Here is a 25700-nt window from a genome sequence, read left to right as displayed (position 1 = left end):
GCCTCAGCCGTAATTGTTTAATCTGGTGAAAGAAGCTTCTCGCGCCTCAAACTAATGGTGGCACGTATCAACATACACACACAGTTCATCAGTGGTTGGCATGAGGCTTTAGTACTAGATAATAAGCCTGACAACATTGGCCTTATCGTTGGCTGTGTCAAAGGCTGCAAATCTTGCACAGTAGAAGAATGGAACCTGTGGAAAGAAAAATACACACAGAAATGCTCCATGGTTACTACAAGAGCTCAGAAGAAAGCAGAAAAAGTGCTAAATAGAAAACGATAAAATACAAGTTCCTTATAACAATGAAAATACAAAAACAGAAAATAGCGATATGAGAAGCCTTAATCAAGTGAACAACCCGAATGAAATCTCCACAGAAAGTCAAGACCCACTACAGATTAAAACAGAAAATTTTGTCAGTGAACAGAAAAATGATCCAGATCTAATAAACTTCATAGATAGTGAAGCTCCACCAAGACGAGGGATAATCAAGATAGGCGAAGATGGTGTCTATGTGAGAGAAATTCATCTGAAAACAGGCAAGACACAACAATTGCTAATTCCAAAGAAATATAGATCAACAATTTTAAAGCTTGCACATGACACCCCGTTTGCAGGACATATGGGAGTAAAGAGAACATTGAATAGAATCTTGAATGATTTTTTTTTGGCCTAAAATTACTCAAGACGTTAAGGCCTATATAACATTTTGCCATATTTGCCAAACGCAGGGAGGAAAGGGAACATATATGCAAATTCCAATACAAACAACAAACCTAAGTGAAATGCCATTTGAGAAGATAGCTGTAGATATTATTGTATCCATGCCAGTAATATCAAGTAGAGGCCATCGCTATATACTGACTGCTGTAGACACCTGTACACTGTTTCCAGAAGCAATACAATTGAAAAGAATTTCTTTCGAAGATATGGAAGACGCACTAAAAACAATATTTTCAAGAACAGGTTACCCTCGTATAATACTGAGCGATCAAGGCATTCAGTTCAAATCAAATGAATTCGGGCAGTTTTGCAAGACTCTGAATATTAAATAACAATTTGCTACTCGAGCCCACCCTCAAATAGATGTAATGTGCGAACGCCTGAAATCAACTCTGAATACAATGCTGAACAAAGTAGCCAGGACAACCCAACAGACTGGGACAAGCTGATCAACCCCATACTGTTCGCCTACAGAGAAGTACCACACACAACAACAGGCTTCTCACCATTCGAGATGCTCTATGGCTCACCTGTTGGAGGACCCATGTCACTATACAGAGAATTTCTAGTTAATAGGAACATAGAACACGACGTACTGACAGGATACGATCTTGTCATCAAAATAAGACAAAATATAATCGAAGCAAGCGAAACTGTCCAAAATCAAGCAAATAAAGAGAAACCAGAATTATTGAGAAAGCTAAATCAGGGTTGAAAGTTGAGAACACTACAAGTTGGTGATATTGTCATGGTTCTGCTGCCTGAAAAAAATAATCAGCTATTTATAAAATGGCAGGGCCCATTCCAAGTCACAAAGGTGATTTCGAAGGTCGACTACAGCATAAACATCAGAGGCCGAGATAAAGTATTTCACATCAATATGCTGAAGCAGGACATGCCCAGACCATTTACTCTTTCAACAAACGCTAAGCAAGACACCCAAGACAGTCATAGAGTAATGATGATAGAACCAATAGAGGAAATAGATGAATTACCATGCCCAGTTATTGAAAGCTGTGAAACTGTGAAGGATATTGACACATCACACCTCCAGTATCCAGTTAAGCAAGATATTGATAAACTGCTAGCTCAATGGGCGCCAATATTCACAGACCAACCGGGTAGAACAACTGCCATAAAACACTATCCAACTGACTGATACGTACCTCACAAGAGCCAAACCATATTCAGTTTCCTTACATCATGAAGAGATACTGAAAAAGGAAATTGAAACGCTTTTGAAAATGGGAATAATAGATACATCCACATCTCCTTACTCAGCTCCAGCAGTCCTAGTGAAACAAAAGGAAACACCCGGGAAGAAGAAGCGTCTATGTGTAGACTACTGGAAACTAAACGCCATTACAGTGAAAGATACATATTCAATGCGTAACATAGAGAACATTATACCTTAACTTAGAGGTGCAAAATACTTCACTACTCTTGACTTAGCCAGAGGTTATTGACAAATTCCATTAGAGGAAGATGCTAAGCCACTCACAGCATTCACTACTCCATTTGGTTGTTACCAATGGAATTACATAAGCTTGGGGCTTAGTAATGCACCTGCGACCTTCAACAGAATGATGGCAAAACTATTAGGGAAAAGATCAGATGTCATTTTCTATTTTGATGATATATATATGTCTTCCACAACACATTAGAAGAACACGTAGCTGGTCTGCAGCAAGTATTCCAGATACTACAGGACAACGGGCTTACAATAAAACCTAGGTAGGTTAAAATCGCCAGAACAGACATTGAATTTCTAGGGAACAGAATACAGCAAAATACTGTCTGACCACTACAAGACAACATAGGCAAGATACTCAACTTAACAATACCTACCACAAAGGGACAAGTCCGAAGCATCTTAGGTTTATGTAATTACTATAGACGGTTCCTGGCAAATTTCACAAGTAATACACAACATCTAATTGAAATTACAAAAAAGGGCATGCCAAACAAGATCACATGGAGCTCCACACTACAGGAATGCCTACAAAGCATTAAAAGTGCATTCTCAGACGACATAGTACTTCAGGTTCCATACATCAGAAACCACTTCTACTTGGCAACAGATGCATCTTCCACAGCAGTGGGAGGCACTTAAATGCAGAAGTGTGACGCAACGCTACGACCAGTCTACTACATTAGCAGAAAGCTGAAAGCAGCAGAACAAAAATACTCCACAATAGAGCGTGAAGCTCTAGCTATCGTGTTCTGTATAACGAAACTATCCAGTTACTTGCTTGGGAAATCATTCATCTTACTATAAGATCATGCCCCACTAGCTTATATTAATACAAATAATCTAGTCAACCAGAGGATTACTAACTAGATGGGATTTAAAACTTCAAGACTTCAGCTTTACAGTTCAAGCTATTCCGGGACAAATCAACGTGATAGCTGACGTGTTGACAAGATGTGTCTAGGGACCGCTGTTCATTCATTAATAAGCTAATGAGAAAATTAACAAATACCTTGTAGGATAAATTTAAATTTTATCTTGTCAAGATTGATTTAACATTACGCTTCTGAATTTTTTTTTCTATTCAGAGATGTGAAATTTGTACTACAATATAGCAATTGTTTTGTTGTTTGTTGCATTGATTGTAGTCGTAGATGTCGACGTAGGAACTGGTATGTAAGAAACACAAAATAAAGAATTCCTTAATTTAGAAGATGTATTTGATGTAACATAAAGTATTAACTAATTTGGTATTTTTCACCTTTCAATGTTTTCATTCAAAAGATAATCGTGACAAAGAAAAAATTAAATGCTTGGATTTTTTAAAAATATAAGTTGTATAATATAACAGGACATAAGCAGAGTTATTTTCTTGCGATAGTTCATTTGGAAATGTTTCTTTCAATTACCTATTATTGAAGATTTATTAGTCGTCATAGGCATTATCAGTTCTCTCATAATAGAAGATGCCATTGTATTACATGTCAATTGTTTTTCTTTGTCGATGCTATGTGTGGTCAACCGTAACACACGGTCAGGTGTTGGAGACCTGAGTTATGGGACGTAGTGGTGTGTGAGGATGTGTTGTAAACAAGAAGAAGGAAGTGATCTAGTGGAGTTGTTCTGTAGATAATGTTAGCCTTGTATATATGGTATGTTGAAATGCTTCACAATTAAAAGGCACTTTAAACTTAAAGAGACTTGTTTCTTCACAGTATGACAGAACTTACATAACTTAGCAATACATTTGTGAAAAAAAAAGTTTTGACAAACAATCTAAAACCGTTTGCATAAATGTGTTTTAAAATATGGTAAATTGATATCTCCCTTACTAAAAAGCCTCTTGTGTTTGTTACTATTGATACTGAATAGTTGTAAAAGTGGTGTATTTTTATGAAAAAAAACTGCTTGCATACTTGATTGTAAAAATTAGATTTTTCGCTTTCAGAAAAGAAAAACGTAGCCGTTGCATCAGAACTTTGAATAGTCTAAAATATTATGATGTCGAATTTTCACTATCTTTTCTAGTTTACGAGATCTAAATGGGACGGACGGACGGTCAGACAAAGCATACAAAATTAATTGCGTCTTTTCCCCTTTCAGTGACCGCTAAAAAATGGTTAAAATATAAATAATTACGATAAATAATTCAGATACGTGAATAATTCCGCATACAAATTGTATTATTTCTTTACTCTCGAAAACAGCTCAAGCAATTTTCCTAGAGATTTGACAGTTTATATATATCTATGATAAAAAAAAAACAAGGTTAGTAAGACAGTTTGTGTGGAAACACATACTCAAAATCGGCCCCCAAAGTGGTCCACCTAGAGTTTTCACCAGGATTCGAACACGGGACTTCCGGTTCCAAGTGCTTTACCCTCAGCCACAGCATCTCCATATATTCATTTAATGTACACTTATATTTTTAAAATAATAATTTTTAACCATATCCATACATTCAAAATAACTAACATGTTACATGTAATAAAGAGATAATAAAAAATATTAATTTTTCTTTCAAAATTAGATACAATAAGAACACGAGATAAAAATTATTGACCTACTTTAGCTATTGAGCTAGGTACAGTTGTGTACAAATGACTTAACAAGTCTTTCCCCTCGCTAATAAAAATTAAAATCTCCATTGTCGTAAGTCTAGATCTAAAAATAGATATAAGTCTAGATCTAGAACTAGATATATAATCTTAATAGAGAATTTACTATATCTAGACTAGATCTCGTCTGAATTTACACGTTTAATCTCTAGATACCAGACCTTGGCCAATGTTATGATCATGAATAGTAGGCCTTTTGTAACCGGGTAATGGTGTACTATGCTGTTCATATCAAATTCATTTCTTTATGTGATACTACTGTTTACGTAATAAATAAATTTGCACCCCTTAGCTGTCAGAAGATAAGTTATTGCCTTAATAATTAAAATTTTGTTCAAATTATTAATACAGTTAAATCTGGGCTCCATTTAGTATTATTTAGACTGTCAAGTGTAGGCCCCTATAATGAGGATATGTCAAAACTGCGCGCTATAAAAGTAGTTTGTTATTTTTGAAACTTATTACTAAAACGAAGTTCGTATCAAAATTCTTTTTTAAAACAACATTTGAATCAGTATTCTATTCAATGTGTTATTTAATAAATGGAAAATATATTTTACTAGTCGACCGGCGGCGTACCATACGCCGCTATTTTGCAAGGCCGGCCTTAGGCTACTGCAACGTATGCGACCGCAGTGGGCCCCGCACTTTTATAGGACCTGCACTTTCATAGGACCCGCGCTAATTCAAAGTGTATAAATTATTAAATTAAATCATTTTATAACTTAAAACAGATTTCCCGCACTCTCCTGGCGATTTACCTGGAGCTCCTGGAAATCTCCCAAAATTGCAAAAGATACGAAAAAGTCCTTAAAATATTAGGAATATATTGACACAAAAACGGCATTCTGCATTAGCCGTAATTGTGTAATCTGGTGAAAGAAGATTCTCGCGCCTCAAACTAATGAAGAATTAATTGAGGTCAACAATTCTCAAAGATAGATTGAAACATTTGGTAATTCTTGCTATTGAGCGTGATCTATGTAGGAAACAGAATTATTATGATATACTGTATGACTTTGCAAAATGCATAGACGAATTTATTTTCTAATACAAACTTTTAAATTTCACTTATTATCCGCTTCCCTACCCAAACATGGCCCCTTAAATCCGTTTCGCATAGAGCCCCACAATGGTTAAGTCCGGCCCTGCTATTTAATGACCTGTAAACATAAATAGTAGATTACTTAATCTCTTTCCATGACTTCTTGGTCACAATGGTTAAGTCCGGCGCTGCTATATAATGTTTGTAAAATGTTTGCTTGTAAAATGTTTTACATGTTTCGGATGTTCCTTCAGAGTTGACGATAGTTTACTTCCTAGTCCAAACCTCCCGCAGGACAAAGGGGGATGGGACAGTCCAGCGCGCAAACCGCACGACCAGGCAGCCAAAAATTATTGTCCCCCCCCCTCTTTTTTTCCTGAGCCATGCTCTCTGTCGCCTCGATAGTTCCTGCAGAGTAGATTCTCTCCTCCCTTCCTGAGCCATGCTCTCTGTCGCCTCGATAGTTCCTGCAGAGTAGATTCTCTCCTCCCTTCCTGAGCCATGCTCTCTGTCGCCTCGATAGTTCCTGCAGAGTAGATTCTCTCCTCCCTTCCTGAGCCATGCTCTCTGTCGCCTCGATAGTTCCTGCAGAGTAGATTCTCTCCTCCCTTCCTGAGCCATGCTCTCTGTCGCCTCGATAGTTCCTGCAGAGTAGATTCTCTCCTCCCTTCCTGAGCCATGCTCTCTGTCGCCTCGATAGTTCCTGCAGAGTAGATTCTCTCCTCCCTTCCTGAGCCATGCTCTCTGTCGCCTCGATAGTTCCTGCAGAGTAGATTCTCTCCTCCCTTCCTGAGCCATGCTCTCTGTCGCCTCGATAGTTCCTGCAGAGTAGATTCTCTCCTCCCTTCCTGAGCCATGCTCTCTGTCGCCTCGATAGTTCCTGCAGAGTAGATTCTCTCCTCCCTTCCTGAGCCATGCTCTCTGTCGCCTCGATAGTTCCTGCAGAGTAGATTCTCTCCTCCCTTCCTGAGCCATGCTCTCTGTCGCCTCGATAGTTCCTGCAGAGTAGATTCCCCCCCCCCCTCTTTTTTACGTGAGGTAGAAATAAGGAAAAAAGTGATCTCTCTTGGTTACAACGGTCTGTAAAGGACTTGGGTTAGTTCTTTGGATGGTCGTAGGTTACAGGGGTATGATTCTCACATGCAGAGCGTTACGTACAAGTATTATACAATACACTCACGAAGGAGTATAGAATTAGTATTTATTTACAGCCAACAGTAAGTTACACATATAATATTGAATACATAATCATCAATAACTAAAAATACTAAATGTGCCCAAATTAATTACTACAGGGCGCTTAGACTAGATTCAATTTACATAGGCCACACAATGCCACACAATGCCACACATATATGTTACCCCCGAATAGTCCGTTCACACACATAGCAAGAATAATAATATAACATTTCCGTACGCTAGGCATAAAACTGATAAACAATTACAAGCACTCAGACCAGGTCAGCTCTCCAACTAACTAGACTGACCACTTGAAAACCTTATTGTCACCCCCTTGAAAATCCCGTGATAAAAACAATTCACAAATCAACTAATAAAATAAAGAAACACACACACATTCTCACAGCTTACACACCCCTGCTCTTGACATTGTCCGGCCCTGCTATTTTGTGAATACTTGTTCTCCCCCCCCCCCTCTTGTTTTTTCGTGGGGTGACTATCCGCAGAAATAAGAGAGTGATCTTTCCTTTACGTCTTGCTCGTCCAAACTGTTGAGCGAAAAAGAGAATTAAATATATAGATAATGATACATTGACACTTTTACCAATGTGACCTTACATGCAAATTTGTTTGTACCAATGCGCGAATCTATGAATAAAGCTTGAGTTATTAATGAAGAAGTCCATGACCTTTAAAAAAAAAAATTCCTCCCCTGAAGTTTTTCATTTCATTGGTGTAATTTTTTTTTTTGAAAAAATCTGCTTGCATATATAATTTTAAAAATTAGATGGTTCACTTTCGGAAAGGAAAAAAAAGTAGCCGTGGCATCAGAACTTTGAATGATCTAAAATATCAAGATGTCCGATTTTTATTTTCTCTTCTAGTTTCTGATATCTAAACGGGACGGAAATACAGGCCACACAAAAGTAATAGCGTCTTTTCCCCTTTCGGGGGCCGCTAAAAAATCTAAAATTAAATTTGGTCTGGGGGCTTAGACAATCTATATATTGAACACACATATGACAGTGGGTAATGTATTTTACTATTAATAATTAATGAATGATATATAACAAGGTTACAAAGAGAGTTTGTGTTATCACACAAACTCAGAGGCGGCCCCGTCGGATTCCTATTGGATCCGCTTATTCGCAAGGAATATTCAAGACGTGATTTTATTTTGATTGTCAAAAGTAATAATATTTCAAATATGTATGTCCCGTTGTAAAAATATGTTGTTGTTTTTTTCTGTTTTACATGTTTCGGATGTTACTTAAAAGTTAAAGATAAATAACTTCTTTGTCCTAACCTCCCGCTAGACGACGGGGAATTGCAGTGAGCAGGGTATGAACTTGGGACCGTCGAGATAATCAGTCCAGCAAGCTAGCCGTACGATCAGGCACTTCTCTTTACTTAATAACAAACTGGTTACTAAATAAAAGCATATTATTGATAAAGAGATATATTACACATTACGCATGACATCAACCGGATATGTACAATATGTCAGATGAGCGATTTTAGATAATCTTTCAGTATTGATTTGTAATTGAAAAAAAAAAGAATAAAAAGAACAGATATCGTGGTTGTACTTCGATGTCTCAGCACAGTTAACAACTGAGCAATTAGCATTTTCATTTAAATGGAACTAGAATGAGGATGTTGATCTATCTAAACTAAACTTCTTATTTAGCACTTGGAATAATTTAGATGTAATTTGGATTAGATTTATGGGGGAAAAAAGCATAGATAATCTATCAGTAGACTGAATGCAACATTAAATTTAAAAATAGTAGATTAGTTTTAGTAAATTATAACATTGCAATATTGATCTAGTCGTTTGGAAATCAAAATCTACGCTAGTTTAAAAAATCTAGATCTACTGTAAAAAAAAATCTAGATCTAGCGTAAATAATCTAGATATAGTTTTAAAAATCTTGATTTTATCTAAATCTAACCATTATATACGAGTCAGATAACGAGGTTTAATAAACAATACTATACCGATTTTTTTTTAGCATTTTATTTAAAGGATTAACTCCATATGACGTGAAATTTAAAAAAAAATCCACTACGTCACACGGCCTAGTTAGACTAAAAAATGTCTTCATCAATACGAGCAAGTTGTCGAGGGTTCATTGACATTGGTGCATCGAGTGAGTTCTGTTAGCATTTCATTCAAAGAATTAATTCCATATGACATCAAAGGAAAAAATCCACTACGTCACTCGGCCTAGTTAGACTGCAAAATGTCTTCATCAATACGATGTATTAGGATTAAAATCGCATTTTTTTGTGCGTTTTGTCTTTCAGTCTTACTGTCCGTTATGTTATGTGATGATATGACTACGATTACGGTATACGCAGAACCATGAATGGCGTGAACGGTATACGCAGAACCTATTGCGACTTGACGGCTTTTGTAAGTTTGTCTGCTGTGCTGTACGAGATGCGAAAAAAAAATGTAGATTATAAAATTCTAGAACAATAGATCTAGACCCTATTCCTTCCACTTAATTAACATAAATCTACTAATAGTAAAACAGCACCTGCCTAAAAAAATCGTAAATAGAGCGCAAATACCAATATATAGGTCTGTGGTTTTATATTATATAACTTTCGTAACTTCTTTTATAGAGAAATAACTATTTATATAATTTCTTTTATTGAAAATTTGAGCTATTCGCGTCTGACACATTTATAATTTGTATGTGCAGCAACATAGCCCATTCGAAAAGCTGCTTTCTTTTTCTTTTAGTTCTTAATGTCAATGTACATGGCGAATAGAAAAGAAAGTCTCTAAAGTCCACATACAGAACACGCGTAGGACGTAATCATCTTCTTTTTTGAAGTAACGTCTGTATTTCATAAGATAAGATACAGTCTAGAAAACCGCAAAATCGAGTCGTACGCACATTCATAGACCGCGAGATAGATATCATGTTCAGTGTAAGCAAGTAAGGTGTAGAGAATCTGTGTTATGACCATTTCCTTTGTTTTGATATTGGACAGTATAATTCGAAGTTTGAATATATTTTAATAATTTACCAGCAAAGTAACAACTAAGTAAACGCTACTTACACGTCTCTAAAAAATTAAAGTGTAAACAATCTATAAAGCACTTAAAACACAATAACAATAACATGCACCGCCAAATTTAATTTCATTATTTCTCTTCCATAGTTCCATAATAAATCAGTATACAATAAGAAGTGCGCAAATGTTTAATTAGGCCAATTGATTCATTAAAACTTGTTATTGTTTGTAAAAATTTTTTTAGTGTACTGCTGTAAGCCTAGTGACGTAAGCGGTGTCAAGTTTTTTCCCTTTGACGTCATGGAAAATTTTCCTTCATACAACATTTTAGCCAAAATTAATTTTTCAATAAAGAAACATTTTCAAAGCGATATAACGGTCGACCTCCAGTTTTCCCCTTGTGGCCAATGAGTTGAGAATTTTTTTCTCATTTATATACATATACGTTGAAATTTTAAAGAAAATCGGTCACCTTTGAGAGATTATGGGCTAAATTGTGCCGATGTGCCAAAGAAACCCAAAATGTCAAACATCATATCAGAGCCGTTTTCGAAATAAAAATATATACATTTACATACATATACATACATACATTCAGGAATTGCTCGCTTAAGAGTATAGGATTTTATAAAAATCACTTTTTCAAGGAGTAGATTAGCATGTAGCAATTTCGATCCTTAGTACATTTCAAAAATATTTTAAAAGCTGCGATTGCTCTGGAAAGATAACAATTATAAAAGTTAAAAATATAACCTTTGTGGGTGGCTGTAATCAGTGAAACGTGAAAAGTACTTTTGTTATTCCAAAGAGAATGTACTTAAAAAGAATGGTAAATATTTTTTTTACATAGTAAACAATTGATTGTCAGATGAAACACTCTAAATATTGAAAGTCGAACATTATACAGTATTTATTTCCATTCAGAAGTCGGTTAGAAACTCAGCTAGGGCATTCGATTATCTATAAATGATTCAAGATGAATTACTGTATTTGTTGAGTATATGAAAATGTCAATTTGTTGAACACTTTGTGCAATAAACATTCTCATTCAATGTAGTCCAAGGAAGTCACAAATTTGCATTAAAAATTATTTTTAAGTTGTAAACAGTAAAATGTGTTTGCATTTCTCATCTTGAATGCTACGTAAAGGTCATTCAATAACAAGAAATAAGTCTTAAATTGATATTGATTTTTTTCTTTCTTTTTTTCACAGTGCAATAGACTGGGAACATCTTTCGTTTGGCAATGATCATTTTTTAATGGTCTCTAACGCACAGAATGGTGGATCTGATGAGCACCATAAGTGTATGATGTACCGATGGCAGGGACTAGATCGTTTTGTACCAGTTCACTCGATGTTCACTCAGCCTAATGCTGATATAGAGATTTTCAGAGATCAGGCGGATATATTTTTCTTATTCGCGAATATTAAAGGCTCAACAGGGGAAGTAGCTAAACTTAAGTTTTTGTGAAGATTGTGCTATCAAGCAGAGTGGAGCATAGGATTTTCTCATTTTGGGAATACCTGTGAACTTATCAATAATCATTTTGCTATGAAAAGCTTGTCAAAACTTTTTTTAAATGAACGCCTTTGCTCTCTCTTGTCAGTTCTTCGTTTTTTTTTTGTTGTTGTTGTTGTTGTTGTGTGAGGAATGAGAGTATTATGAGAAGCGCGGCAGATTTTATGTTAATGTACGTGTTAGTGTATAGTTTTACAAGGCTTTTATCAGCTCAATGTTGTCTGTCTAAACAAAAGTTTGTACTTGTTATTTCTCCCACACCCAATCTTGGATGAAGTTGAAATATTTCACAATTATTTCTTGTACCAGAATCAATACAAAATTAATTAGATATATTATATCTAGACTGGACACGGATATCTTTTAACACTACAAAAAAAACTGTCGTGAAAATTTTTTTTAAAAGCTCTAAAGAAACTCAATGGGTAATGATGTTTCTAATCGCACAGATTTATTATAGTTAGTCTAGATCTATTACATATCTAATTACATGACTGATTCAGACTTATTGGTTACACTTAAGCCTTGCTTTTAAAAAAAATATTTTTACAATACCTCTGTTCAAGTCAGAACTTCATGAAACAGGGAAACAGTGTGGATTGTGGGTGGGCGGAGGAACCTGGACCACAAGCGCATCAAGAACCCTAACGCTCAGTAAATCCTAACTCTATATATAAACACACACGCACAGCATATATATTGTTATAACCCTGCCATGCACATCACCATCTAAGCTAGTGCAGAAGGTGCGCACTGTTAGATTTGGAGCACAGACCTATATATATATATATTATATCTAGACTGGACACGGATATCTTTTAACACTACAAAAAAACTGTCGTGAAAATTTTTTTAAAAGCTGAAACAAGGCGTTGTTTTGTAAAGTAGTTATAAAAAACAAAGTTCTTGTTGTTGTTTTTTATACTCTAACCTATATAACATATAGTTTAATGTTTAGATCTAGGTCTAACCCTAACCCATCAAAAATAAGAACACATTATTCTCATAATTATTATTTTGCAATTTTTAGATACATAATTTAGAAAGATCTAGGTAAATCAATCTATTGTACACGAGATTAAAATCAACAGACGTGAATTATTTCGATCTAGGATTTTCAAAATATTATCTGAATAGAAACTAACAGGAAATAACTTTATTTTATATATTTGCGTGATATATAGTTTTGTGATTAATAGTCCATTCTTTTTAAAAATCCGCAAAATGGTATTGCACATAGATTTATATATACTACTCTAGACTGGACATGGAGATTTTTTTAGCACTACAAAAATGTCGTGAAATTTTTTTAGAAAGTTGGATCAAGGCGTTGTTTTGTAAAGTATTTAAAAGTAGTGAAGTTGTATTTTTTAAAAACCCTAACCTACGTAACATATAATTTAATTTTTAGATCTAGATCTAGTAATTGAACTTCAAAAATAAGAGTACTTTCGTCTCATAATTATTATTTTGCAATTTTTAAATAGATATTCTAGAAAGCTCTACGTAATCAATATATTTAAATCAATATGAATTATTTCGATCTAGGATTTTTGAAACATTATCTCAATGGTAACAAACAGGAAATGGCTTTGTTTCATATATTTGCGTGAATATCCGAGAAATGATTTTGCATTATTTCTAAACTTTGAAAACTAAAGATCATTACTTTTCTAAGACAGAAAAGATTAATTGGGGCGACTCCCCTTAGAGCCTGAAAAAATAGTTTACGTACATAAAAATCTATATATGTATAGGTCTGTGAATCGATCAATCGTGGATAAGAATTTATTTCCGGTTTCCAGTATAGATATAATATATAAGTCTATGGTATTGCATTTTTTTCTAAGCTCATTACTTTTCTAGGACAGAAAAGATCGATTTTCAAAGATTCGGGGCGACTTCCGTTATAGCTTTAAAAAGAGATACGTACATAATGATCTACATATATAGGTCTGTGAAGTGGTCAATAGCGGATTAGAATTTGTTTCTGTTTTCCAGTCTAGATTTAATATATATAGGTCTGTAATTTGGAGCCATTTATTATTATAGTTTGTTCTCTTCCTATTAGAAAATCCTGAATCCATTGATGTAATGAACCATTAATGCCAAAGTATTTTAGTTTTTAAGCAGGCTATGGTGGCTTTGGTGGTGAACGTTGTTGAATGCCTTAGAAAAGTCTAATAAAAGTGCATCTATTAAGACTATTGTTGATTCTTACGGAAATTTGTTGTGATTACAAGGACTCTTTTCTCATATAAAGACAACACAACAGAAAAATACACATAAATACAACAGACATAACATAAAGAGTTCATTCAGCGACTACACACAGGCATCTTGGTGCATTTTCATATTAGCTCACCATTATCTAATCCAGGCATGTCGTCGTTCGGGGGCCGCATGCGGCCCGCGACCACCTTGCATGCGGTACTCTTGGCCACCTCAAAAATTATCAAGATAATATTAAACTATTACGCTGGAAAATAAAAGATGACAAGCTACTTAAATTGAAAAATAGCATTTGTTAAACTGAACAACGATATTGAATCAGCAATGAAAGCCAGCTACATTTTTCAAACTTAATTGCAAGCCATAGCAAATCATTTAGTGAAAAGGGATTTTATGAAGGAGGGTATCGTTAAAGTTGCCGAATTAATTTGTCCATAAAAGGTAAAAGTATTCAAAGAAATAGCGTTAACTAGGAACACTGTGGCAGATAGAATAAATGACATGTCAATCAGCTCGCATGAACAATTAAAGAACAAAATAGATTTAGAATTATTTTCATTGGCTCTCGATGAGTCAACTGATGTAACAAGTGAAGCACAGTTGGCTATATTCATAAGGGCCTGTGACAGGAATTTTGAGATACACGAGGAGCTACTTGTTCTATGCATAACACCACAACAAGCGAGGATGTTTTTGAGAAATAACAGATGATATTGCAGTACAATTTACCTTTGGTAAAGCTAGCTAGTCTAACAACGGATGGCGCACTAACCATTATGAAATGGTTTTGATGCAAAGCTACTTGCAAAAATAAGAGAGACTAATGCTAATTTTAAATTTGCTCATTTTCGGTGCATCATTCACCAAGAAACATAACGCACAAAGCAATTACAATTCCAACATGTCATAAGACTGGTTTCAGTCACTATCAATTTTATTCATTCCCGTGGCTTAAATCATTGCCAATTTTCAATGTTTCTGAATGACATTGGACACAAATTTGCTGGCTCTCCTGTCATAAAGAATTTAAGAGATTTGTTGTACTGCGGGAAAAAATTGTATTGTTTCTGAACATGAAAGGTGAACCTATTGAACATTTCCATACTGACGAATGGGTTCAGGATTTGGCATTTGCAATTGATCACCTGCAAGACTTGAATTTGAAACTTCTAAGTAAAGACTAAATTGTCACCACTGCTTTCAAGCAAAATTACTACTATGGATAAACCAAATATGAAGAGAAAATCTTGTTCACTTCTCAACGTGTCAGGAACTAAAAAGATTAAATACGGCTACAGCATTTGGTAAATATGTCTTACACCTGGAATCGTTAGTAGATGCTTCCACTGGCCGTTTTCATGACTTCGTTTCATACGAGTAAGAATTTTGGTTGTTTTTATAACCACTTTCATTTGCTTCTGAAAATGCTGCTGGCAACTAGAGCTGATAGAATTGTAGTCAAATTCTTTGTTAAAAGCGAAGTATAAAGAAGTGGGTGCGCTAAAATTTAGTTATTTACCTAAACGGTACGTTGAATTGCAGAAATTTGCAGCCAGAATTCTAGCTATTTTTGCAAGCACTGATCTCTGTGAGCAGTTCTTTTCTATAATGAAAGCTACAAATCACCTCACCGTTCGAAATTATCGGATCAAAATTTGTCGTCAGTGATGTTAGTGTCAGTGGCAAACAAACTTCCACCCGATATTACTAAACTTGTATCCAAGAAAGATGTCAAGCATCAGGACAAGGAAAAAACAAGGTTACAAAGACAGTTTGTGTGGAAACACAAATTTAAAATCGGCCCCCGAAGTGGTCCACCCAGGCAGGCTTCAATATTTTCAGAAAGAACATCCAAATGAAATTATATTAAAGACAAATGAGAGATAAGAATGGAGAAAGAAGGTTGACAGATCTTGTGTAGTGCCCCAATGGTGCTGCAGATCAAGGAATAGGTGCAAGTGAATGCAAAGTTAGATGTGAACCTGGCCTAATTAGTTCCCCTTTCAGACCTTGTGGTCTATAGGGCAGATGATGTAAAGTTCATCTGTTTTGTGGCCTACGGTTAACGAGGGTGTCATGTAGCCAGCACAACAACCAACCGCCTTTACTTTTCCCCAACTAATTATAATTGCTGCTGTAGTAAACAGTGTTTTAGTGTTTCTGTTTCATTTAGGTGTAGATCTAGCCTTGGGGTGTTAATAATAATAATGTAGGTTTAGTGTAGTAACTTGGTTTAATTTAGTTTGTTGATTTCGATTAGTTTGTTAGTGTTGGCATTAGTATAGATCTAGCATAATGTGGTTTGTTGTTGAGGTTCATTGGTTAGTGTACATATATTTTATTATTGATTTATTTTCACTCATGTAAATAAAGTATCATTTTGTATTTATTCTCAATAGGGTTTGTTGCTGAACATAAAAATTATATATGTGTCAGACGCGAATAGCCCAATTTTTCAGTAAAAGAAATTACAAAAAGTCATTTCTCTATAGAAGAAGTTACGAAGGCTATATAAAATACAACCACAGACCTATATATACTACAATAAATATAGGTTTTTGATTGCTAGTTACGATTTATTTAGGTAGGTGCTGTTTTACTATTACATACCAAGTATTAGAGTTTAGAAAAACCCAGGTTTGTTTCTTGAGCAACGCTATTAGCTAACACCTCATATCATCTCTCCATTAGTATATTTAGATCTATAATCTAATTCTAGTCTAGATCTATATATAAAAATCGAATAGATCTAGTAATAGTATAGATTCTATCTTGAGACTAGATTGCCGAGTCTAGCCTATGCTATGCCTATAGTCAGTTTTTATTAGAAAAAAGTCTAGATATTAATAAAGATTAAAGTTTTTTAATTATTAGATTATTAGAATTAATTAGATATAGACATAGACATAAGACATAGATCTAATAATACTGTAATACGTTTACTATACTCTATACTTAATCTACTAAACTAGAGATCTATCTATAGATCTATCTATAATATAGTCAATCTAGATCTATACAATATTCATTATAATACTTCTACTTATAATGACTTATTTAATAAGTTAGTACTTAGACTTAGATCGATTTTTAGTTTATTAATAGATTTACTTTTCAATGCCTAGACCTAAAAATAAAATTGCGAATGATGTCTATAATGACTGATTATTATTTTTTTTTATATAATAATAGGCCTATTAAATCTAGGTCTAGACTCTACTTAAATCTAGTCTAAAATAATGACTGTCTAAAACTCTAGATGATTGAGAAGTTCACATAGAGGTGTTTTTAATAATACTACATGTCGGCTGAAAGTATATAAAGTTCTTTTTATTTTGTAAAAATAAAAAAGAGGCTTCTGTACTCAGTGATAGATTGCCTAAGTTTCAACTAATAATAAATTAACAATTAACGTTGAATTACAAGAAAAGTAATCATTTTTCCCGACATTGAAAAAAGGTGCCGGTAACCCGTACCGGTGCGTACCGTCACAAAAATATATGTATATCTCAATCTTCTTTCATTTAATTTTTTTTTTGCGGGGTTATTGCTACTTAATACATTGATACCGGATCGATTTAAATAGGGCCTAAGTATACAAGCAGGATTTCGAGCATTGGATAAATTTATTTTTTAAGTACAAAGTTTTATGGAAGAGGCAATATATTAGTTGTTTGAAGATTGTAAATTCTTAAATTCAGGCTAAAAATATCGAAGCCTACATTTTTACTCTCATTTCTAAATAGTCAGAAGAGAAGGACTGACTCATAGTGTAGCTTGTGTACATCTGCAAAAACACAAACTCGGTTAGACTTTCAAAACTATTAAAAGAAAAACTTAGTGATTATTTTTACTGTATAATTCTATTATTATTCCTTTTTAGAATTAGGATATAAACAAAAATTTGCCATATGACTTTATCTAACAGAAAAAAAAATTAAACTTACATCTATTTATGCGGTTATTTATAGTTACCTAGTAATATAAAATATATTGAACTAACACGTACATTCATCATAATGCAGCCATGCGATTTTTCGTTTATAAACATAGCATTATTTAGGACCAATATTTTACAAAGGCTGGTTGGAGAAATCAGGTATACCCATTAGGAGAAAAACGACCCTTTACTACTCAAGAAAAATTTAAGAAACTAGAACAGACACAAAATAAACAGTGACATTCATAACAAAATAATATTCAAATTGATTAGAGTAACACCTTTTTAAGTAATCATTTAAAGTTTAAAATCACTGCAATTTTTTTCAACAATTACTTTGTGTATTAAATTGTGTATCGGAAAATGCGGGTACATGAAATAAGCTAGTCCTAAAAAAACAACACAGATCTTGGGTAAAATACCCATAAAATAAATAAATAAAAAAGCGACTTCCGGCCCAATACTTTTTAATCAAAGAAACGAAACGGACTAGTCCAACAAACCCTATTAAATCTGTTATATTTCTTTTTAAAAAAAATAGTTTTTGGTAGCTAGTCGAGATAAGTGTAGTCTGGTTAGTTGCTTAGGCGACTTTAGTTCCTTGGTCACAAACTGAGTTGCATAGATACAACCCACTAGGTACGGACTGACAGTTAAAATCGGCCCAAGCATTTTGATATAATCCAGCCCACAAATAATATGCCACATGATTGTTATCTAATTATACCTGTCATCAAAAGCATTTGCAAAGTTTCATAATGTATCGAAAGTTAATGTGAACAAATTCTTGCTACCATATACATTAATATATACATGTACATGAAGATCCTCCATAAACGAACATATTGTTTATTCAGTTTCACTCCTCGCCATTTTCTCAGACTTATGAACTTCAATTTACAAATACAACTCTCCATCCTCCATTATTTAAATGCCCATCTCACAAGGGCATGGAGCTCGGTGGCTGAGTGGTTAAGCGCTTGGATTCTGAACCTGTGGTCAAATCTCGATGAAAACTGGGATGTTGAATTTCGAGAATTTTAGGGTGTCCCTGAGTCCAGTCAACTGTAACGGGTACCTAACTTTAGTTAGGGAAAGTAAAGGCGATTGGTCGTTGTGCTGACCACATGACACTCTGCTTGTTAACTTAGGTTAACTTAGGCCAAAGAAACATATATCGCTGGCATTCGATGCCTTGTAGAGCGCAAGGTTTGAAAAGGGAACTTTACGCACAAGGTCATATACTCACTGCTATCTCAATAACTTGGAACCTCGTTAACTGTCTACACAACAGAACATTAGATCCACTTGTTTAAAGGTAGTTCAGTAAAAAAAAATGCTGTCAAAGATTGTTTAATATTTTAGCAAAGCGTCTTTGTATTTCGAATTAAGTCTATATCTTTGTCGTCTTGGTATTATTGTTTCTCACGGCGTTGAGCCTGTTCATTCATAAACGCTGTCATCATAAGGTTGGTGAATCTTTAGCTCTTGTTAGAAAACATTAATAATTTTACTACATTTTTTTAACAGGATTCCAGAAAGAGTTGCTTTTTATCTTACTTATTTTCCGATCCTTCCTATTCGATTCTTTTGCATTTTGATTCTAATCAACGCATTTCTACACTGTTCAAAATAATATCCTATTTGTGCTTTATCAGGGACTTCGCAGCGGGACAATTGGACATCATGTGACAACTCTACCAAACCAATAAGAATTCGTATGTGACTGGACATGTCATCTATGTGACTTGGAACGTTGTTGTTGGTCCCTTTATAGATTCTTCCGAATATATTCATTCTAAATTAAATCTCAATAAGAAATAAAGGCCTTACGTTTTTTGTTTATCGTTTAGTATGTATAAGAAATGGACCTTTACTAGAAGCTTTATTTACTGATGATGGTTATTTACGACAATGCTTAGTATTAGACATTTAATGAAGTGTATAAGATGTTTTTTTAAATGACGACGATCAAAGTGTTGCTTTTGAATAGAATATTATAAATCCTGAAACAATTTACTGGCATTCATGCGGCCCTTTCGGCCCAATTGGGTACTGGCCCGAATGCCCATATAGCCAGTCCGCCCCTGCCCACCCAGTAGCGTTACTGTCTGGCTACTATAACTTTATTTTATCCCGGCCCGCTAACTATTATAAAGTATAGGCTACATTCGCTTAACCAGGCTTCTGTCTCGAGGAGGGGGAATGGGGCGAGGTAAAAATGTTCCATTGTTCTTTAATCAAACGTTTATTAATCATTAAGAGAAAAACAATAATAAAAAAGAAAGCGTAGTCAGTCATTATAGGGTACCAATAACAGATTTGTTATTAAATTTTAAACTGCTTTGAGTTTATTGAAAGATTATCTTAGCTTTGCTTATATTTTTAATATAGGCTTAAATGGTACATCTAGATTCAAGATCTTAAGAGTTCTAAATCAGCAGTCTAAATCTAGATCTAGTTTAAGATGTCTATTTAATGAAAGTGCCAGTAAATAATAAAACAACAATAATTATGCTAAGTAATTCTTGTCTAATGGATAGAGACATAGGTTCATCGAGCCAAAATACCCAGACGGCCTGGAAATGTTTTTTTATAATTTCTTTTTTTAATTTTAATATTTTAGTTTAAGTTGTATAATGGAGGTATTGTCTTTTAATAAAAAATATAAAAAAATATAAAAGATACTTGCGCTATAGTTGTTTATGTTTTTCTTTGCTGGTTATAATGTGAGATTTATGTTATTTTAAAGGTGAGCATGACTAAGCAAAAAAGTTCCGAAATATTAAATAGCTTTCTCTCAGAAAGGTTACTGACAAAAAAATAGAGACACATAACAAGAAATAATTTTTTTAAAAAGATAATACCTCCAATATACAATTTCAAATATAATACAATAAAAAAAATAATATATCAATAACAACTTAGTTTACATTATTCCATCTTGGATCCATCTTGGATCCTCCTCTCTCTCAAACCCTTGCAACACGCATTCGCACCAATCCACATTCACCCTGTAGTGCGCACGTAACACACACCCCCTTGTTCGACTAGTTCGATGTATATCGAATTTTCATCAGCACATTTTCCAACCATAATAGTTAGCAATTTGAAATTTTCAATACCAGGTTCTAAGAAACACAAGAACCCTAACAAAGTACATATTAATTATACCAACATCTACATTCTCTCATTTTAGCCGCAATCAAATAGTTAACAAACCAAGTCTATCTTGCTCTATACATATCCTAACCCCAACAACATGACGCTGTATATAACTAACTCACCACACTCATAATACCATATATTTAAACCCAATGCCTATTTACTTCTTAGTATCATCAGGCTTATATATTGTTACGAATCTCACTATCCAGGCTCTCTGCAAACTGCACCATACACCACCAACTTTTAAGAACTTGACAACTCAGGGCTCCAAAGTAACGTAACACTTTAATAGTTGAATAAATAACAGACAATACTGTACAATTGGCAGCACGTAACACAAGACTGTACAAATATCTCTCCGATAACACCGTACCGCCGTATCAACTCTTGCACTGGCCTCTCCGTCTCGTTCCGGGCTTGCACTGGGTTCAACAGTTCAGGACTGACTTCACACACTAGGCGCGTTGTGTCGGACTCGATCACAGACCAAGATCAAGACGCCAGTCGTCTCAACTGTACTTCAGTACTCCGCACTGAACCGTCGTAGTGCTCCGTACAGAACCACATCGTTGAACTGTGCTGTAATCGACCGTCTTCTGAACGCCTGTCGTGAACCTTCTGTCGTGAACCTTCTATCGTGAACTTTGCTGTATCGAGCCCCTTTTCTCAACCGTCTTGACTGCGACACCTCCGCTCTTATATAGGGTCCCTAATGGCCTTCTAGAATTGGACGGAACATCGCTCGACGTTTCTAGCTTCGTCACATGACTACATTCCTCGTGACGCTCTTGAGCTCTGTTCACGACGGCGATCCTTCCCGAACCGTCCTGTTGACACTCGACTCAGCTGACCGTCGTAACTCGTCACGGTTGACTGCTCGTCTAGCGCTGGCCTTGGGCGATTTGCGTCGTCTGACTACACTCACACCACTACCCCCATCTGTGCCACCACCAGGTTTATAACAATATAATGATTCTAGTCTTGACATTTGTTTTATGTATTTCTATCACACCAATATGATAATTTTCTTACAAATGTAATTTTAATAGGATAATTATAATCAGACAAAATCAAAACAAAATAAAATACATTGTACAAAATCTACGTATCTACTTTATAATCTTTTACATTTCCTATGTAGCCTTTACAAAACGTCTATAACGTAGTAGCCTTAACATATATGTATATGCAACAATGATATACAATTCATTACAAATGTTTTTGGTCAGTGTAGATTAGAACAATAATTAGTATCCATCATTACCACCTTTCTAATCATCTCTATATAATTGTAACATCATTTATATGCCATCCTTTCCGTTTTCCCCCTTTGCAATAATGTCCCATTGTGATCCCAAAGTGACAAGTCAAAAGATTGCTGTCAGTGTCACTCAATTTTATCACAGCATTAATTATTATTTACTATTATTTATTTATTTTATTTTAATTATTTCCCCGTTCTATCCCCAATTTCATGACTCGCCCCACCTTTTCCTCTTCTCACTAGACTGAATCCACCACCTTGGCGACAACTAGGCCGCGTCTTTTCACTTATCTCCCCTTGACCGGGGGAAAACTAAACACTCAGTCTCGTACTTTGGTCTTAGGCGCCAGATGCCCGGCTTTCAAGTCGAAGCCAGCTTTGATGGAACACGCTTCATTATTTGTTCTACCCCACCCACGTCTCTCTTTGATCAAGGAGATTATTCGTGTTACCACGCCTCTTGACCCTTCCAATGTGCATCTTTCGTCGGACTTTACCAACGTGAGATATAATCCTTAGCCTAGGACATTTCCTGTTTCCGCCCACCTCTTCCAGACCTTTATAAGGTAGAATAATTCGGGACAGACACTCTCTCACTTCTCATTCTCGCTGACCAGTCGAGTTTGGACTATTTCATTCACTCTTACTCTTAGAGGAATACGTGGTGGTAAGCCGAACTTAATCACAGTTCCATCTTAATTACTTTGTGCATATTTCTCACTGGATATTATCATGAGTTTTTTTTTTATTATTTCACTTATATTTAATTAGTGCATTGTGTATTTCTCACTGTCGTAAGTAGAAAACATAAACATGGCATATGTGTATATTTATGTATTGCATTAATCTATTAATGCTATGTTGCTCAATTGATCGTTGATGCAACCATGTATATATTTATACATCTTATTTTGTTCCCTTTATCTCGGCTGACCACCTTGATAATATTACTTGCGCACTAAAACTGCGATAAGATAAGAGATATGAATTATCTCCTCCTTTACTCATTTTACTCTAACGAGAGTTGCGCCCCTTGAACGGACACTCTCTCCATTCAAGCGCGCTCCATTGTTCTTTGCCGACGGCCATATGAAACAATAGCGTCATGGTCGCTGAACAGGGTCCGTCCCCCCCCTTTCTCATTCCCCTTAGGTTATTTATTTAAGATTATTATTTCCCCTTTTATGTACATTTTTATATTGCTACTATCAGCCATCTATTTTCTAAATCCCATTTGTCATCATCCCCCCATTGTGCTCAAAAGCAATTTTCCAATCTGACGATTGCACCTCAGTCGATGGCATCGATAAGATGCATGAGAGACATATCTTAACTTGTCTATGTTTATCCACAGCCTCCCTCAGGTGTCTGCCTACATATTCGGCATTGTTTGACAGCCACTCGTCAACCTACTCAATCGCCTATGTACTTAGTGCTATTCAGCACTGCGCTTCCGCCTACTAATTCCACATCAATCAACTATTCTATTTGGTGCTAGTCAGCACTACGATCTACTACTTGGCGCTATCGGCTCTACTCGTCTGCCTATTCGACAGCCCACCTGTCAACTTATTAGGTACGACGTACCTATAGACCACGTGTCTGTGCGAGACGTCATAGCTCCACCAGATCTCCGCAACTCAATGGACTTATCCTGCTAACTACGCTGCCCACAGCAGATCAGCTCTGCCCGCAGTACACGTGTGCCTACGGTAGCCGGCCACCCGCAAGACTGTGCCCACTGAAGATATCAGAACTTTGGATTGAGACTCCACTAGAACTGAATCACCGGCGTCCCTCTACCCGCTAGAGTGCCAACTCCAGCTGCAGAACCTCAAGCTAGGACACAGCCAGCTGCGACCCAAGCAGGACAATCAGCTAAGTTCAGAATACAAAGTGATATACTCTCTTTTTAAGTGCAAGAGTGATGATTAAATATAGTATTGATTAGAGATAGATGCAAACCCTGCCCCTTTTATTCTTGTATGTAAATATTTATGTAAATAAATATTCTTCAATTTTTCACTTTGTATCTCTCTTTCATTGCTTGTCTCGTTGCGTGCCTGATGCGACAAACCGTTTTAGCTCACTTAAGATATCCCTCAGGTCAAAGCATTTAATTAATTTATTTACACGCTATTAGTCATCAATTGTACTAATTTAGCGATCAAGCGCTTAAAACACAGCCACCACCCCTCCAATCCAACCCCACCCCCTTTGGCATCGATGTCACTTTTTACCATCCCCACCTTGACACTCCCTCCATCTATCTTGGCAAACATCCGTTGACCCCCCCCTTCCGGGAGCGGCTGGTCACTTCAAGTGCCCATTCAACTCAACGCCTCGGGCAACGCTGTTCGTCTAGCACTAGCCATTATCAAGGTATAATCTCCCTTGATCCGGCGGAGCTCTGATAATCAGCCCTTTAAAATCCTCTGACCACCTGGGCGAACTCCATGGACTTTCAACTCGCACCTTCGCGCGGTGTCTATCTCCCGGAAACGCCGTCACGGTCAAAGACGCCAGACAGTCTAGACCACCTTTGCACTTATCTCCCGCCACTTACCCCCCTCTCCACGTGTATATGGACAAACTTCATCGTCCGATCTCATTCTCGCTAGAGAGCTGACAGGGAACACATCTATCTCTTGCTTGAGCTCTGGACTATTTTCATTCCCATTATTCACTTTGGATTGGTGGTATGTAACTTTGTAAAGTGCTTGAGAACCATTTTACTTAGTAATGTATATATATATATATATATATATATATATATATATATATATATATATATATATATATATATATATATATATATATATATATATTATATATATATATATATATATATATATATATATTTGTGCATTTATTACTATATTATTTGTGTATATATTTGGACATTCTTATCATGGATAATGTAAGTAGATTACTTTATACTTATATTTTATATTATGACTTTTGTGGCTCTGGCGCCATCTGGACTAGAATTTATTAACAATTCTTACCAGATGTATTTAGTTCTTTAACCATTATTATCTTATCGCTGATATATTAGCACTCAGCACGAGCCTTCAATATATTATCATTGATTAATTCCTTGGCAGGGAATTATCAAAACATTTATGTAAACATGTCTTATTACTGAGTATGTATTTACTTATGCTCTATGTTTACTTATGTGAGAGCATGGGCGAGTATCAGACGTTGATCTCCCCTTCCCCTTTCATCTCATTTATCTAAGCGATGTATGTACTTGCTATTCACCGTGACTGGTGGACATCACTTGTATTACTTATCATGTATCACTTATTACTGTTTGTCATTTCCCTTTATGGGAGTCCCCATTATTAGTGTTATCTCCCTTGATGGGACACGATATTCATTTGTTAGTTCCCTTTGATATTTATGAAACTAGATTATAGTTTCTCTTTATCAGTCTGAAGATGTCCTTCACGGAAAGGCATCTACTCCCAGTGTTATCATTATGGCTAAACCGACGTA

The 25700-nt window shown here is 35.5% G+C and overlaps 1 protein-coding gene across 2 annotated transcripts in view; it reads left to right on the top strand.

Moving 5' to 3' along the window:
* LOC106079957 (thrombospondin-type laminin G domain and EAR repeat-containing protein-like) overlaps positions 1–13799 on the top strand; it is a 117750-nt gene extending 103951 nt beyond the window's left edge. For both annotated transcript variants that reach the window (XM_056014210.1, XM_056014209.1), the window contains one exon: positions 11286–13799. In XM_056014210.1, the coding sequence (XP_055870185.1) occupies positions 11286–11544 (259 nt within the window). In that variant the 3' untranslated portion in view covers positions 11545–13799. The remainder of the gene's footprint in view (positions 1–11285) is intronic.
* The last annotated feature ends 11901 nt before the right edge of the window (positions 13800–25700 follow it).

The sequence above is a fragment of the Biomphalaria glabrata genome, chromosome 16 (assembly GCF_947242115.1).
Source record: "Biomphalaria glabrata chromosome 16, xgBioGlab47.1, whole genome shotgun sequence".
Lineage (NCBI taxonomy): Eukaryota > Metazoa > Mollusca > Gastropoda > Planorbidae > Biomphalaria > Biomphalaria glabrata.
Note: the sequence above shows the minus strand (reverse complement) of the source record. Positions and strands in the feature narration are given on the sequence as shown.